The sequence below is a fragment of the Phascolarctos cinereus genome, unplaced genomic scaffold (genome assembly GCF_003287225.1).
Source record: "Phascolarctos cinereus isolate Bilbo 61053 unplaced genomic scaffold, phaCin_HiC Scaffold_4;HRSCAF=312, whole genome shotgun sequence".
Lineage (NCBI taxonomy): Eukaryota > Metazoa > Chordata > Mammalia > Diprotodontia > Phascolarctidae > Phascolarctos > Phascolarctos cinereus.
In genome coordinates, this window is record NW_027555847.1 from 185,317,415 (window position 1) to 185,336,503 (window position 19,089).

Sequence of the window (19,089 nt, forward strand, 5' to 3'; positions counted from 1 at the left end):
TTTCCATATTATTCATGTTGTAAAAAAGAATCAGAACTAAAAGGAAAAACCACAAGAAAGAAAAAAAGAGAGAGAAAAAATAGTATGCTTCTACCTGCATTCAGACTCCATAGTTCTTTCTCTGGATGTGGATAGCATTTTCCATAATGAGTCTTTTGGAATTGTCTTAGATCATTGCATGGCTGAGAAGTGCTAAGTCTATCAAAATTGGTCATGGCACGATGTTGCTGTTACTATGTACAATGTTCTCCTGGTTCTGCTCTTCTCTCAGCATCAGTTCATGTAAGTCTTTCCAGGTTTTTCTGAAATTCACCTGCTTATCATTTCTTATGGAACAGTAGTATTCCATTATATTCATAAACCACAACTTGTTCAGCCATTTCCCAATTGATGGACATCTCCTCAATTTCCAATTCTTTTCTACTACAAAAAGAGCTGCTATAAATATTTTTGTCCATCTAGGTCCTTTTCCTTTTTATTTGATCTCTTTGGAATACGGACCTAGAAGTGGTATTGCTGGATCAAAGAGTATGCACGGTTTTATAGCCTTTTGGGCATAATTCCAAATTGCTCTCCAGAATGGTTGGATCAGTTTATAACTCTACCAACAATTGCATGCTTTTCTACAACTGTTACCTACGGGGCATCTTTCAATGGTCATACACTGTAGTACTATCTAAATAACTGGACTGAAAGAAAATTGTGCCCACATTTACTGGGTATTTGATATCACCAGCGCTTTAATTCCCTCAGTGACTTCCAAAACACTGTTTTTTATTCCCTTCTCTTGACGATCAATGTCACTGGCTTTGTAACAAAATAAGTGTAAATAAGGGTGTCTTCTTGTCTCCGTTGAAAATGTACATCACAGTTTCTATATTCAGCGGAGGCAAATCATTACTGAGTTTAGTGGAACAAGATTCATCTTTTAAAAAAATTAATAACTTTATTTCAACACACCAATTGCTGCCTTACTGAACAATCCCCATCTCAGTAGTACCTTCCACTTAAAACACACTCGCATGCGCACACACACACACACACACACACACACACACACACACAGAGTAGAAATGCAGAGTAGAAAACAAAAACAAAAACAAAACTGCCTAATATAGTGGTTTTGAATGGCAGGGGAGATGGGAAGGGAATAAGCATTTACACAGCACTCACTGTATGCCAGCCGCTGTGCTAGAGCTTTTACAAATTTCTAGCATCACTCTCATTTCTCTTCCCAGTTTTTCCTCTCCTTCCCTTACTTGCTTCTCACAATCCCTTTTTGAGCTCTTCCAAGGCCTGGGACTGATCGTATTTTTCTTGGAGGCTTTGGATGTAGGAGCTTTGACTTTGTTGTCTTCTTCTGGTTGTATATTTTGATCTTCTCTTTCACCAAAATAAGATAATATAGTCTGACTCTTTTTGCGCTGCTTGCTCATGATCCTGGCCAATTACTTGAGTTTTAAACTCTTTGTTAAGGTAAGAGTCTACTTCCAATGCAGAGAATGTACTGTCCCAAGCTTCAGGGGTTTGTATAGCTGTTTTCAGAGATACTTATAGGGACCTGTAAATTTTCAGTTCTTCCAAGGTGGTATGATAAGGGGTGAGGTAGCTTTTACAAATTTATCTCATTTGATCTCCACAACAATTCTGTGAGGTAGGTGTTATTGTTATCTCCATTTTACAGTTGAGGAAACTGAGGCAAACAGAGATTAAGTGACTTGCCTAGGGACACATAACTATTAAGGGTCTGAAGCCAGAATGGCAATACACTTAAAGGTCCATTTTTCATAAATGACTACTTGTTAATAGAAAAAGAGAATGTGTGTTTGACTTTAGTCATTTAGAAACAAAATTATGCATTGCATCTGACCTGATTAGTGTTGCCTTTTTGGAGTTGTGGTCGTATGTTACCATTTTTATGCAGCCTTCTTTTAATTTGCCAGTCTTCCTTCTGTATCCATTCATACAAGTCTTCTTATGATTCTCTGAATTCTTCCCATTTATCATTCCTCATGGCATAATTACATTCATATATACCACAATTTGTACAGCCATTATGCATTTCTGGGCACATCTTTTGTTTCTAATTTTTATCTATTACAGACAGTGCACTGACATATTTTGATAAACCAAAACAACAACAAAAAACTCTGAACAATTTGGTTTTCTTATTTTTCAACCTCATGACATAGACAATGACTCTAGCTCCCTGTTTTTTACTCCCTTGTTTCATATCTACCAACGTCAACATCAATGGAAGGATTTTCATCTCTTCTGTTTTCTCTGTCTTTGTACAGGTCTCATAACTAAACTATTTGGAACAGTGGGATATTTATTATAATTTTTATTGATGTTTGGCTTTATGTCACATAAATTTCTCAATATATCTTCCATCCCCAAGAGCCATCTCTTATGATAAAAAATAAAAAAGGAGGAAAAAAAAATTTGGTTTGTTGTTTCTTACATTTATTACAAAAACCTTTCCCTGCTTCCTTTGAAAAATGTTATTTTAAAGTTCATGATCAATAGCTTCTAGGAGACAGCTGCTGGAATTTGAGGTAAGGAAATGAACTAATATGGACTATTTGGAAAGGGAATGTCAATATACTCTTCCAAGCTTTATATCAGGAGGAAAATTATCTATTAGTCTCCATCAAGGGATTCTAACAGTTTTTTATTTTAAATGAGTATAGTCATTAAGAAGACAAGTTAGTTATGTATTTTTTATCTTTGATTCCTTAGTATTCTTTGCACTGAAGTAGACAAAGGGTCATAGAATTTCAAAGCTGGAATTGACCTTAGAAATCATCTTTTTAAATCATTTTACAAGAAAAGAAACCAAGTCCCAAAGAGGTTATATGGCTTGTTCAAGATTGTATAATAGCCAGGTTGTCTCCTCAAAGCTCCTTGAAAGCAGGGACTGTTTTGCCTTTTCTAATTGGATCTCCAACACAGTGCTTGACGAATAGTAAGCTTAGTAAACTTCATGGACATTTTTTTATTCATACATTAATTTCAAGCCTCTTGACTCCTAGGCTAATGCCTTTCTGTCACACCATTTTGTTCTGAAATGACAGAATTATAGAGCTAGAAGAAACCATAGAGAACATCTAAGTCCAATCTCCTTATAAAGTAACTGAGATCTACAGGAAATTGTATAACTTGCTCATTTCCACTCAAAAGTGAAGTTGGACTAGCTGAGGTCACTGACTTAGGGTCAGTTAAAAATGAATTCCGTCAGTAGGACCAGGCATCAAATATCTTAAATATATACAGCATAGTACATACAGTACATCATATATTTTAAAGACATTTCAAGTTGAATCCTATACCTCTGTAAGTGAAAGACAGAGCTTAAAATGAAGGCAGCAACATTCCTGGATGTGAATGTAACGAATGAAACAAGATGAATAAAAAATAAACCCTTTAAAAAGCTGAGGTAGAATAATGATTGAAGACAGAGGAATTAAATGTAAGCTTGTGCAAAGAAAATAAGAATAAAATGATGTACCTGGCTTAAGGCCAGAAACATGATTGGCAATATTTTCTTGTGACTTTATGGAGTTAGAAAAAGGAATATATACACTTTCTCACCCAGTAATTTGTCTTTTTCTTCCTCCTCAAAAAAAAGCGGGTAAACATATTGTTTTTTCTAAAGTCCCACACAAGTTCTCCTGCAAAGACTACCCAGAATTCAATTCATTTTAACCAACCCATATAAATGAATGAATGAATAAAAAGTGTCCGCTAAGTTTACTAAGCTTACTATTTGCCAAACACTGTGTTTAGAAAAAGCAGGATAGTTCCTGCTTTCAAGGAGCTTTGAGGAGACAACACATTAAAGAAAGTTCAGTATCAAAGCAGATGGAGAAGCGCTTAAACCTTTCTAAAGATTCAGCAATGGGGTGGAAGGCAAGGCCCAGATTTCCTTAGGCTACATTTGTAAGTAGTGAGTTTGGAGGGCCTAGAGATAGATGGTAAGATCTGATGGTTCTCCATCTCACCAGAAAGAATAGGGTGGATGACGGATCTCAGGCAAATCTTGTGAGAAGTCAAGCAACATAAATGAGTTCTGAGTATCCCTAAGGCACTTTGGTAGGTATTAGGGATACAAAAATGAAAAAGTCTCTGTATTGAAGAAATGAAGTTAAAAGCACTTATTAAATGACTGTTACACACCAGGAGATACTAAGCGCTAAAGATACAAAGAGAGACAAAACACAATTCCTTCTCTCAAGAAGCTCACAGTCTAATGGGGAGATAGCAAGCAAATAATTATGTACAAATGAGATACATATGGGATAAATTGGAGATAATCACAGAGGAAGCTTGCATTCTATTTGCTTCCTACAGAAGATTGTAGCCACAGTGGCAATAATTAACTTTCAGACTATCTCTGCAGCTGATTAGGTTTTATGAAAAGCAAGCTTGGCCCAATCGTTTTAAATAGGGTCTGTATTCTTCTGATCTTGACTAGTGGCTTAGAAGGTTGTCCTATGATATGAGAGGTGAAATATCAGTATTACTAAGAACTATTCCATAACGTTGAATTTTCCCTCGGAACATAATCACCAACATCCATGTAATACATGTTCTTCTCCCCTCATCATTAACTCTGGCTCCTTGATTTCCTGCTGTCAGTCTGACAAGACTGTTCTGACTTCACTTTCTTTCTCTCTCCATTCTTGGCCTTATGGTCAGTCGTATCCATAATGTCCTCTTCTGCATTTTTGACTTTCCACTATTTTCACTAGGATAACTCTCAACTCTGGTTAACTCCTATCATCTACCTCCTTTACTCTTTTTTTTTTTTGAGGGAATCAGGGTTAAATGATTTGCCAAGGACCACAGCTAGTGAGTGTCTGAGGCTGCCCCCTACCTTCTTTACCCTTAATCCTGAGCCCATGAATTCGGCAGGTGAAAACTACAGAATCTTTCTGATTGGGTCCAATGTAAATTTATGCTAACTAATGTCAATGGTTTTCATTGAAACATAAAAATCCTTTCAGTCTTCTCTTATTGATGGTCTGTTATACTCCTCACAATACTTTCCCTATACTTTTATTTTGTCCTAACCCATTGCACCATCCCCTTTGGTCTCAGCAGATGAGTCCCACAATTCATATTTTACTGAGAAAATTGAAGCTACTGCATGTGAACTTCCTTAAGTTTTCTCTTCTCCTCTAACCTTCTTAATATTCTCACCCTTTTTCTCCAGACTCAGAGAAAGCAGTGATCTTTCTTCCCCTTTGCTCAAACCAGGCATACCACCAGAACTCTTGGCTCCCTCTCTTTGCGATCCTACCATCAATCATCCTCTTTCCTAAGCACCTTCAGTTTCCCCTCTCTATTGCATCCTTCCCCTCAGTCAACAAACAGGCTTATATTTCTCCTTTAAAAAAATCATCCTTTTACAATGTCTCCTCCTCCAGCTATCTGTTTCTCTGTTCTCTATCTTATCATCAAACTCTTACCAAGGGATATCTACTTTCACTACCTCCACTTTCTTACCACTAACCTATTCTGCAATCCTTTACAATTTCTTCCCTGAAATAATTATCTCCAAGGTCAGTAATAACTTACTTACTGACAAAGCCAGTGGTCTCTTTTCTGGTCATATGCATATGACTTCTCTGTATCAGTTGATACTAGCTCTTCCTTTTTGACAGCTTTTTCTACCCAGGGTCCTACATGCTCCTACACTTGCCTGTTTCTCTTTCTTCACTGCTGACTGCTCATTCTCTCTCTGCTTTGCTGGCTTCTCCTCTTCCTCCAGTCCCTTAAGTGTTCTCTGAAGTTCTGTCCTGGGCTCTCATCCTTGGTGGTCTCATGGCTTTAGTTATCACCTCTATACAGATGATTTCTCAAATCCTCCAACTTCCCCCTGGACCTTTTTTAACAGCTTATTTTCATGACACCTAGAGGCATAAAGTGCTTAGCTTGGAGTCAGGAAGGCCTCAATTCAAATATTCTTTCAGACTCATCCCTGCATCTATGACACTGGGCAAACCACTTACCCTATCTCGGCCTCCGTTTCCTTATCTGTAAAATGAGGACAACAGCAACAGCTACCTATTAGGGTTGTTAAGAAGATCAAATGATGTGATATCTGTAAAGTTCATCACGAACCTTAAAACACTCTACAAATATTACTTATTATATGTTTGTACTTATTATATATTATGTTTATATATTTTGAGTTGCATTTTCTGTTGGCAACAAAATATAATGTGAGTAATCATTATCATTTCCCCCTAAACTTCTTTATTCCTCCTAAAATTTTTATTTCTCTTATAAGCAATATGATCTTCCCAGTCCCAAAGTTTAAAACCTACTGAGCTGTGAGTCATCCTTGTCTCTTCTCTCTCTCTTGCTCCCCCCTCCATATTTAACCATTTGCCAGGTTCTAGCAATCCTAATTCCATGATATCTCTTGCATCCAACCCCTCATCTCCATTCCCTCTGGAACCATTCTTGTACAAGCCCTTATTTCTTTTCCCTTAGACTACATTAATAGCCTCTAAACTGATTTTCTGTCCTCTAGTCTGATCACTCTTCAATCCATCTTGTACAGGTCTGAGTTTTCTCCCTAATATCCTATTAAGATTATGCCATCTTGCACTCAAAAACTTCCAATGATTTCCCATTGTCTGTAAAACATACATTTCTGACCCTGGCATTCAGGGCCCAACTAACTTGTTCTACTTTATCTCATATTGTAACCCTTCCTATATTCTACATTTTAGCCAAATATCAGTACTCTACATTCTCTTTTCCATCCTGCCTTCTCTCATCTCATGAATTTTCTCAATCTGTCTCCCCCCTTTGCCTGAAATAAAATCCTTCACTGCCTCAACCTCATCATCTGAAGTTCTTTCCTTCCTTCAAGACCCATGCCAGATATTACATTTTCCATAAACCCTTCCCTGACTCCTCAAAGGCCTCCAGGTGAATCTGATATTTGCCTGCTTAAAAGTCTTCATTGCACTTTGCTTGGAGACCTCTCCTTTGTACTTCTCTCACTCTCCCTTGAATCCTCATCATTCATGAATTTATGCTTCTGCCTCTTGAATTGTAGGCTTCTTGAAAAGAGGGATTGCATCTAATCCATTTTTATACAGAGCTTTATACAAAGCAAATGCTTAATAAATGTTCATTGTTCTAAATTGGATTGGAAAAAAAATCTCCTTAAAATTCATTTGATAATAGATCAACTGCTTTTTTGGCAGGGAGGGGTGTTATAGTAATAGTTCATATATGTTTGGCATTTTAAAGCCTAAAGAAAGCTTGAAGACTTTCAAAATACTTGCCTTCTAACAACACTCTGAAGTATTATCATATCCATTTTATAGGAGATTAAAAAACAAGCAACAACTGAGATTCACAGTCATTTGTCCAAGGTCCCAAAACTAAGTGTCAGAGATATAACTGCATAGAAACGTAATATGTAATTGAGACAGAGACAAGAGTAGAACCCAGGTTAACAATATTTATAAAAATAAGATAATAGTAATAATAATAATAACAATAATAAGAGCCAAATTATAAAACACCTGCTATGTACCAAGGACTGTGCTAAGTGGTTATCTTGTTTGATCCCCATAACAACCCTGGAAGGTAGGTGTTATTATCACCCCCATTTTACAGATAAGGAAACTAGGTTCCTCCTAGCACTGAATCTATCACCCTGTTGCTTCTGGTACTGCTTTATTTTTCAAGTTGTTTCTTTGTCCTTCGTTTACAAGCTGTCCTCCAGTTTGTTTCCATTAACAATTATAGCACCATCCCATTTTGTGGTATTTACTCTTTATTTCCTGGTTTTTGTTTTGGTCTGGAAATGTGAATTCTTTGGTGCAAGGAACTCATGATATGAAAACTCCTTCCACCAGATACTGGGCAGCAATTCATTTGTCTGTAATCTATGTCCTTAGATAGTTGCGTGGGACCCTGAGAGGTTGGTCACAAAACAATGAGATGGCATAAACAGGTTTTGAATATAGGTCCTCCTGACTCCAGGGCAGATTCTGTTCTCACTAAACTCCTGGGTCTCTCTTTTAGTTATTAAACTCTGTTAGTCATTAAACCGTCTCTGTTGTAAAAAAGGATCATGGGTGTTGACTCTATTCTCTTCCCTTAAGAACCTGGTTCATTTTGCCCTCAAAGGATCATGGGAATTTAGACATAATCTACTCCAACCTCCTCATTTTGTACAAGAGGAAACTGAGGGCCAGAGAGTTTAAATAACTTAACCAAAGCTTCATATGTAATCTGTGGCAGGGTTAGGATTCAAACTCAGATCTTGGGACTACAAGTTCAGTGTTCTTTCCACTGTATGCTTCCATTTTTGGTTAAGAAGATGTTTGACCTAAAAATACTTGCTTGAATTTAGTCCTTTTCTTATTCTGTATTGCTATATTTGGAGTCAAAAAGACCTGAGTTCAAATCTAGCCTTAAACACTTACTAGCTGAGTGGACGTGGCCAAACCACTTAATTTCTTTCTCCTTCAGTTTCCTCATCCATAAAATGGGAATAATGTTAGCATTTACCTCTCCTGGTTGTTGTAAAGATAAAATGAGATAATATACAGGAAGTGTTTTGCAGACCTTAAAATGCTCTATAAATGTTAGCTAATATTTAGTGAACATTAATCAATTTTATTTGATTAGTACAAATCAATTCAGTGTAGGGTGGGCTTTTTCTTTTTTACTTGCATTGGTGATATGTTTGAGAGTTTCATTCCTGTGTCAGCATTTACTCTTTGTCCTCAGCTGTTGGTATATTATGTAGACAGATCACAATTTGCAGCAAGGCTGATCTCAGCATGGAAAATGCTTCCTTGGGGAATTCCTCTTTGGCTGAAGGAAGGCTAGCTTCATTTTACATAAAAGAGCATGCCCTCTGGTTGAACACAGCATATCTTTTCAAAACTGGCTGTCTTCTTCATTGCTCATTCTCAAAAGTGATGTAAAGCGCTTTGTCCAGTGTAGATCCATTTACAGCTGGCAATAGCAGGCGGACATCCAGACAGAACAAAAGAATGCTTATTTTCACATTCTGTGGCTGATGTTGAATGATAACATTTTTGCATAATCTAAAAACTTTTTATGCAGATGTTGTTCAAATGACATTAAAAAAAACTGTGCTAACAATGATGCACTTTGTGAGTGGAATTTAAAGTCTTTGCCTGTATCTCCTTTTGAATATGCCTGTCGAGCATTGAAAAATAACCTTTGGCACAATAACGCAAGAACAGAAACAAGGCTTGCAATGAGAGCATTCTTTCTTAACTGCATGTTAACATAGTTTGTTCTCTTTGTTTAATGAACCTATATCCATACAAAATAAATAAAATATAATAGCAATAATAATGGTGATGGTAATTTTTTAATGAATCCTTAAGCTAACAGTTCTATGAAATTTAACCTTAATTTTTAATCTGGAAAGTTGATAATAATAAAAATAGCTAGCTTACAACTTATTAAAATTATTAAATTAAATTATTATTAAAATAACTTAACCTTTGTAAGGCACTTTACATATATTATGTTGCATGATCTTCACATAAGCCTGTGGGCAAGTATAATAGATATTATCTTATTTGACAAATGAAGAAACTGAGGCTGAGAGAGGTTGTGTAAGTCACCCAAAGGACTTGAGTTTAAATCCCACTTCTGATTCTTACCACTTGTGTGACTTTGGTTAAGTCATTTAACCTCCACGAACCTCAGTTTTCTCATCTTTAAAGTGCTGAGTTGGACTACAAGGCCCTGAGGTCTTTCGCAGCTATAGTTCTCTGATCTATTATCCTATGACTTGCCTACAGTTACAGATAATGAGCTTCTGAGGCAGATTTTGAATCATTTCACTTCCTTTAATTTCACTGCTCGGATCAGCTACCCCTAACACCCTCCCCATCCCTTGCACACCTCTTCCCCCGACCATTAGCAAGGTACAGCTTAGTCTGTTCCTGCAGAACAGGTTGAATAAGTAGGGGGGGAAACTATCCAATACCCAATTCATGACCTTTATTTTGTCTGAAATTTAATAACAATTGAATAAAACTATCACCTGGATAGAACTTTGAGACAAATACAAGGATTCTTCTTTCTCAAATTTAGAACTCAGTGGAATATCTGATGTCATCTAGTCCAATTGCCTCATTTGCAGACGAGGAAACTAATGGTCAGAGAGGTTGAATGACTTACCCACGGTCGTCGCAGAGGCAGAAAGTATGGCAAAGGCAAGATTCAAACCCAGTGGTCCTAGGATTCCAAGTTCAGTGCATGTTTCCCACTGCTTTACCACAAGATACTTTAAAATATCACCTTCCATATCCACTTTCACTGGTGAATCACATACTGGCAAAATTTAAAACCATATACCCATCACAATCCCAAGAGAAACCATTGAAAAATTAGCAAAAACAGTCGTACAATGTGAAAATCAGGCAAGCAATGTAAAAGGTATAAGTGACGCTGTGTAATTGGATTCCCTATTAAAATTTCCCCTGATTGTAGTAACTCAGCAAAAAAGATGGTCAAACTGGTCTGCATGCTCATAGTTTTTGTATGAATGTATTTCATAGGAGATAATGTATTGAATTGTAATTGAAGATTGCTGCGGAGTTGGGAGTAACAAAGCCACCATGTTTGAATCCTGACTTTGTCACTTATATGACTTCTGTGATGCTGGACAAGTCACTTAGCTCTCTCAGCATCTGTCATCTCATCTGTAAAACCTAGCCTGTTGACGAAATGATTTCTGAGGTCCCTAAATCTTTTATTTTAGTTGGACCTGTGGTAGTATTGGAGTATGAAATTTCTCTTAGGGAACTTCCTTTACCAATGCAGGTTGGCACTTTCTTTGCAATGTAGAGATGCCTGGGGGGCTGAAAAGTTAAGTAACTAGCCAAGTGTAGAAGCAGAGGTGGGATGGTAAGACTTGAACCTGTCTTCCTGAGGTCTCCTATGCCAGACTGAGTCTACATTAAATCTGTGGCTTTGAAATGGTAGAACAATACTGATGCCTCCTAACTTTTTCATAACCTCATATGGACTTTATTTTGATATAGGTGGGTTGGTGTTAATCTGGCACTGCCAACTAACAATGTTATTCTGCAAAGCTTAAGAGTCCTTGAGGCAAAGAGGGCATCATGTAGCACCATGTAAAATAATGTTGGTATTAATGCTTTTGGTCCATACCTATGGTTTCATTGGTATGGGAAGAAAAGAAGGAAGAAAGGATGGGAGGAAGGAAGGGAGGGAGCAAACATTTATTGAGTACCTACTACATACCAGGAACTATGTTAAGTACTTTAAAAATATTATCTTGTTTCGTCCTCATAATAACCCTGGGAGGTAGGTGCTGTTATTAACATCCCCGTTTTACAATTGAGGAAACTAAATTGAGTAACTTGCTACCCAGGGTCACACAGCTGTTAAGTATTTAAGGCTGAATTTAAATTCAGGTCTTCCTGACTCCAGGCCCAGCACTCTATCCTCTATGCCACTTAGTTGCCTTTATATATAGGAATGATGGGGAACTCCTGATATGACAAATCCTTTCAGCAACACATGTGAGCTACTACTCTGCCACTTACCTGGGGGCACTAAAAGGCCAAATATCTTGCCCATGGTCATCCAGTTAGTATGTGCCAGAGGCAGTACTTGAACCCCCATCTTCCCAACTCCAATATCAACTTTGTTTGCACTACAACACAAAGCAATGTTTAATATTATTAATAAAGAATGATTATTTTGATCATAATAAATGTTTGTTAAATGAATAAATATATATTAAAATCACATACTGTTTTTGACTCCATGACCCACCCAAACTGTCAAAAATAGCCTTCTTGCTGTTCCTCACACATAACATTCAAACTCCTTTCTCTGTTCCTTTGCACTAACCATCCCCCATGCCTAGAAAGCACCTCCACCCCTTAGAAAACCCTGTTTTATTCATAACTAATCTAATGGCATCTTCTTCTACATGAAGCCTACCCTCCTAATGCTAATCCTTCTCTCCATTAAAGTTACCTTGATTTATTTTGCAAGTTTTTATATACTTACTATATGTTCTTAATTAATGTAAGGGATTGTTTAATTTTTGTATTTCTGTTCCTAGAACAAAGCATGATCCCTAGCACATAGTAAGCACTTAATAAATGTATATTGTGAACCTCCAGTCAAGATGACTACCTAAATTCATGTAAACAGATTAGCTCCCTCATACTTTATCCAGCAAAAACCAGAAATTTGTGCTAGAGCAAACAATAATCGAGAAATCCAATGAGCAGCTATAGTCGATGTAGTAAACATCCACCCTAGAAATATACAGAGTCAGCTTCACTACACAGAGTTAGCATTAGGCCAGACAAACTGATAGCCTTCTAGCATAAGCGGAGATACTTGTAGCCTACAAGGCTCTGTATTCTGAGGCAGCTAGAGCAGAAAGCACCTTCAGAAAGTCCTAGGGTAGTCAGAACAGCGGGGATGTTGGAAGCTCTAACAGATGATAGAAACTAGTATAGGCTTGGCAGTGATGGAGAAAGCCCAGGACTCAGGGCTCCCAGTTCTAGTGTGAGATACCACAGAGATCCTGAAGATCCATCATTTCTATCCTCAAAGATCCAAGGGACTTAACCCCAGGATATGGAACTCAGGAAGCCTGGGCACTCAGACTGAGATCAAGCAGGGCTGTTGATTTCATCCAAAAGCACAGCATGCGTCAGAGCAGGAGTGTTCTAGTAAATGTTTAACAACCAGCTCTCAAAAGAAAATGAGGAAACACTTAAATTCAACCTGCGTTATTAATGTTTTCCTTATCATTGTTTTTAAGTCTAAACAATCAACAAAACAATGAATCAAACCCTGATTTGTAGTGTTCCAAGATGTAATTTATTCACATTGAAAATGTAACATTTGGCTCTCTTGGTTTCAGCTGGGGGGGGAGAGGGCCTGCAGAGCTTAGCCTTGGAATAAAGTTCCAGATCAAGGACTAAGGCTGGTGAGATGGTTATACCAAAGAAAACAGCTATCACTATAAGCAATTATTGTAGATGCAGAGATGTCCAAAATCCAAACTATTAGGAGAGTATAACTTTACAACTGGAAGAAGACACAAAGGAAAAATTAGATTTTCTACAAGGATTACACAAATACCTAAATGAAATAAAGCAAATGATAAAAGATGAAATAAAAGCTTGGTGGGCAGGGTGGGGGAAGTTGGAAGGTGAATAAATATCTTAGAATAATCTTACTCAAGTAACAGACTAAGCGAAAATTAGAATAGACCAAACAGAAATCAATTACTTCATGAGAAAGCAAGAAAGGTTATAGCAAAAACCAAAAGAATTTTTTGAAAAATAGAAAAAAATTTTGAGATAATTTTTAATTTGAAAAAACCAACTAACTTAGAAAACAGGATAAGGAGCACTAACTTGAAAATTATTGGACTCCCTAAAAACCATGACCACATACACACACACACACACACACACACACACACACACACACACATATTCCAGTACACTATATTTCAAAAAGGCATAGAAAGAATCCACTGACCACCCCTTGAACAGATCCAGGAAAGTCATGTAAAAAATCTAGGGCTTCGATATCAAAGAAAAAATATTGCAAGATTGCAGAAAGTAGGTACTCAAGTACCAAGGAGCCATAGTTAGAAACATACAAGACCTGGCAGCTTCTAAAATAAATTAGAGTTTGGAATACAGTATTTTAAAAAACAAAAGATATAGATTTATAACTAAGAATAACTTACCCCATAAAGCTACAAGGGAAAAAATAGAACTTAAATTCAGTAAAGAACTTTCATGCTTTTATAATGAAAAGAACAGAGCTAAGCAGGAAATATAAAATGCAAGCATATAGGTATAAAAAGCCTAGACCGGAAGGGATTGTGTGATGAGAAAGTGCTAACATCCTAATAATGGGAGAAGATACAAGTATTCTTTTGGAACCTTAATATATTCAAAAGGTACTGAAGGAGTTAAATAAGACTACAGGGGACCTGGGCATGGATTGATTCTGAGGGTTTTAACAATGTGAAGAAAAAGGAAGATAAAAGAATACATTATTGCAAAAAAGGAGAAGGAAGGAACTGAAGCTTGTTTATTTTTTTCATAATTGGTCTATGTGAGAAAATGTAGAGGGAATGGGTGTCAGATGAACCTCTCTTGGCCGAACTGGACAAAAGAAGATTGAACACATTTGCAAACATGCATACATGTGCACACACCCACAGCAAGCATACAAAGAGTTTGGAGTAGAAGCACATCAAATTCAATAGGGAAATAAGTGGGGGTGGGAATGTTAAGGGATAAAATAAGTGGGGATGGCAGCGTTAAAGGATAGAATAATATAAGGAACAGGATAGTCACAAGCAAAGCAAACATCCTGATACCAAAAGAGGAATTAAAAGATAAAAGAAAATCAAAGAACTTGAGTCCACAGGGGTACCCATAAATAGGAGAATGACGGAATAAATTGTGATATATGAATATAATTGAATTACTGAGTTATAAGAAATGACAGAGACAATGTCAGAGAATCCTGGAAAGGAGGAACTGGTGCAAAGTAAAGTGAGCAGAGCCAGGAAAATAACTTATAGAATAACAACAACATTGTAAAGCCAAGTAAGTCAGAAAAAAAAAACACTTCTCTAAGTTAGCTATGATGAAGCATACCTTCTAATAAAGAAGTGATGGATTCAAGGTGTAGAAAGAAACTTTTTTCTTTTTTGGATATGGACACCACGTGGATTTATTTTGCTTTGACAATACTTATTGTTACCAAGGGTTTTCTTCCCCTCTGATTTTAATTTGTGATGTTAGTGTAATTGGGGATAGCAATAGTGATAGCAAGAGACAGACACACACACACAGACAGAAATCTATTGAAAGATTTTTTTTAAAGATTTATAAAAGAGAGCATAGAAAGAAATTCAGAAGGAGGCACAGACAAGAAGCAAGGCTGTTTTGAAAGTAATGTGTTCAATTTGTTATATGCTTAAAAAAAACCCAACAACCAAGAAGTGGTATGAAATGGAGGCTCAGTTACATGTGCAATTACTTTTGTGTGTGTGCACTCTCCTCTGCATATAGAAATGGTCATTTTTTGATGTGTAAGTTCTTAACAAAAATTTTTTAAAATTTGTTTGAAAACTCAACTCTATTTTCATATTTTTGACAGTGCAAATAGAAGTGGAAGAAAAAGAGGAAGAAGATGATGACACTGAAGAGAGCTCAAGTAAGCAGGGTTAGATTAACTATTTTTTACTTTTCCCTAAGGGAAAGATGATTATTGAATTGCAACTAATAATTATGACTAAGATTGTTTTGTTGTTGGGTTTTTGGGGCTTTTTTTAAACTTATACTCACTAAACTATAGCTACCCAGTATCAGAGTTTTTGATGGTTTCAAGAGTGGCAGATGAGAACTACTGCTGATCTCTGTCTCAGAACCCAATTGTTCTGGAGATACACATTTTCCACAATCTGACTGGCAGAGTGAAGGAAATGTGTTTCTCTATTGCTCTCTATTCCATATGGACAGCCATCGTGGATTCAGAGGTTCGATTTAAGGCTGAGGTGTCATAATGTTACTAGACAGGCCATTTTGCATGAGTGGACCAGTTAGTTCAGTCAAACAACTGTCTCTACTGATTCTTTTGTATTCAATTGGCAATTTTGTTTGAATTGATCTGTTGTTTTGGCTCTGTAGACAGTCTAAATGCCTAGATTGTGACTCCTTTAGAGACTCTGGGTCCACTGAAGTAACATGAAAAGGGTTCTCTTTTGTTTTTTTTTTTTAAATTTATGCTTGGAATGGAATAAGAAAAGGCTCATTGTACAGGAAAATACTTTGATTTTACCAAAGCCGAAAGAAGGAATTGTATCTAAAGAAGGGTTCAATTAGAGGACATATAGAGGACGTCTACTATATATCCTCATGGAGTTTCAGCTAATGAATGGTTCACTGTACGAATTCATCATATTAATTAGGTGTCTCCCCAAATTTAATTTTGTAGTAATCCTCATTTTCCTGGGGCCATAGTAGAGGGAGGCTAGCCCCATGGAAGCAGTCCAGGGCCTCACATAATTTATGAATGCAGTGACCTGTCAAATCAAAGCTGCCTATTTAATAGAATACATTAAAAAAAAAAAGATGCATTGTAAACACATCAGCATTTAGTAAGCTGTAGCTGATTATCCCTCTTTAGGATTTGGATCTGAGAAACTAATTTACACATAAAAGTCCGCCTGTTTAGGAATAAATGGCAAAGGATACATTTAGTGCCATGTAGTTCATACAAGGCAGGCCTATGAAAGTTGCTTAAGAAGGACCTATGTACCACAAATGTCAAAATGCTAACTAGCTCTGAGAGCTGCTCTCCTTCTAGTGAAGGTTCAATTGTGCTCCTTTCACATTTGGGTACTAATTTGACTAACAAAATATGTATGGGGAAATGTGGGAAGATTTTTTAACTAGACCAAATCACTGAAAATATTTGACAAATTATACACCTCCCCCACCCTCCAAATACTCCATCACTTTCTGTCTTCCTCCTTCCCATTTGATTGTAGTTTCCCTGGAGGCTAACCCTCAAAGCCTTCTCAGCCTCCTTCCGAGATGGGAAATTCAGAGTTTCACAGCCTCAGTCTCTGCTCTCAGATGACTTCTGTGAGGACAGAACTGGCCCCAGATAGATACTGGATTTTCCCCTTCAGGTTTAGTAGAATGCCACAGGGTCACACATAGGTCCTGTCTCATTTCCCTCCATTCTTCAGTTCTCTATTGTAACATAGAGCATTACCTCATGGCTATTTCAGACTGAGCAAGCTTCTGCCTTCTGATTTTCTGAAGCACTAGTGGAGAGGAGAGGGGTAGAATTGGGTTCTGTTGTTATACCCTTAAGTCCATTTGTACAACCCTGCCATAGGGTGATGGGTGGTAGAGGAAGGGGTGCTGAGTGCTAATGAGCTTGCTAAGGGTAACATTATTAGCCATCTCTGTTGTTAACTCATTGCATCGTTATTTCGTTTGAATTCTTGGTATCCCACACCGTAGAGATAACTGAAATTGCTTTATCTCTTGCACATAATTCCTATTTTTTTAAAGGTTTGAGAGGATGTGAAGATAAGAAAAATTGGTTAATTCTTCAACTTGTTAATCGTGTGATCTCAATATGCAGATAAAGTATACTTTCTAGTGGTAACTCCATTTTGGGAAGAAATGTGGAGAGAAGAAAGGGAAAGAGGGAGGAATGAACAGAAGAAAGAAGGAAAAGAAGTAGGAGGCAGGAAAAGGAAAGGAGAAAAAAGGAGGGACAGAGGAAAAGAAGTAGCAAGAGTGGGAGGTGAGAAGGGTTTATGGAATAAGATATTTTATCTTTTTTACAGTAAAGGCATACATTCAAAAATTTTGAATAATAGAGTTTAGCATTTTAAATGAAGTAATTTCATGTATTTGGATGTTCATTTGGTTGAAGCCTACTAAATTTAGAATGAAAAAGGAAAGTTATAGGCATACAAGGCAATTATCGATAGCTGTTAGTAACAAAGTAATTATATTGGATTTTTTCCTGCATTTTCTTATCTTTTTCCCCCTTTGTTCCTTCTTTGTATTTAAATTACAGCATAACAGTATATGAGAAAGAAATTTAGTAATATTTGAAACAATAAATAAAGCAGGTTAATAGAAGAATGGAAAAGGGATGACTTTTCTTCAAAATTGTCCCACTTAACTGCATCCCCTCAGCCTTCTTGATCATTGTCCTGTAGCAGGACACTGCAGTGGAGACATATTGCCCTTTGACCACTGTAATTAATTAAAATCCCTTGCAGCTAAAAATGGCTTGATTTGAAGGGCTGATTGAAAAGTAGAATGTACCCACTATATGTTAGCTAACCCTAATGTAACTATTGTCCTAAGTAACAGTGCTTGGCAAATAATAACACCTAATAAATGACTTTTTCTTCATTCATTAAGAGCTAGTGGAGTGTGAAGGCATCACAAATTCAAATTTGAACCAAATTATTCATGCAGAACTTGAGATTATGAAGCAATGTGTGCAAGAGTTGGACTATGTTATCTAAAAGTTCTTTTCCCAGCTGATATCCCTATGATTTTTTTTTAATGACACAACTTGTAATTTTATTGACATCTAGAAGTTCCATTGAGAAAACTCCATCTACTATTATAGATAGGCACCTGCTTTAAAACTTAGAGTTTCTTAGAGTCTTAGAGAGTAGCCTGGGGCCACTGAGAGGTTTAATGACTTACCCAGGGTTACAGAGCAAATACACATGTCAGAGGCAGGATTTGAATCCAGGTTTTTCTCACTCTGAGGACAACTTTTTATTTCATTCTACTACCTCATACTGCTTTGTGTTTAAGAAAAACTGAGATATGAAATAATTGAGATAATGATTTCTTGGGTTGTATGGAGAATTGCTATGTGGTCAGCTCATGAGAAGACTGATCCTAGTTATCATATAGGTATGGTGATTATATTTGTGGAATTCTATTTCAAATTTTTCTCACTGAATCTTAATATTCTGTGTAGGTGAAGAGGAGAAGGAGGAAAAGTTACCACGAAGAAAGAGCATGAGACCACAGAGGAAAAGGAACAGGGATGTTATCAATGAGGATGACCCACCGCCTGAACCGGAGGATGAAGAAACCAGAAAAGCAAGGGAAAAAGAGAGGAGGAGGAAGATGAAGAGAGGAGCGTAAGTTCATTTGGTCTATTGTTTAATTAGAAGATGATGTTAAATTTTATTACTATAAAGACAAAGCCACAAGAATATAATGATATTACAGTTATGCCTTCCACATCGTGGGGGTTAGGGGCATAGTGCTCCAGCAGTCTGGAAAATCCACATAAAATGTTTTGGCCCTCCCTTCCTACAAGAGAAGAAGTCTGATTTTTTTTCTTTTATGGGGTGTTTACAGTACCTTGTTGTAAAATTTGAGTTACATATTTGGTCATAGCTCTGCATTGTCTACTGACCTTTGCAGGTCATCTTCGGCTTCCACAAAACTTCCTCAGTATTCCCATTTGATT

The 19,089-nt window shown here is 36.9% G+C and overlaps 1 protein-coding gene across 1 annotated transcript in view; it reads left to right on the forward strand.

Annotated features, from left to right (window-relative positions):
* The window catches only part of TMC1 (transmembrane channel like 1), a 226,033-nt gene that overhangs the window by 81,656 nt on the left and 125,288 nt on the right, over positions 1–19,089 (forward strand). Inside the window, exons 4-5 of the mRNA XM_078151730.1 lie at positions 15,214–15,270; positions 18,589–18,754. Of these exons, the coding sequence (XP_078007856.1) occupies positions 15,214–15,270; positions 18,589–18,754 (223 nt within the window). The remainder of the gene's footprint in view (positions 1–15,213; positions 15,271–18,588; positions 18,755–19,089) is intronic.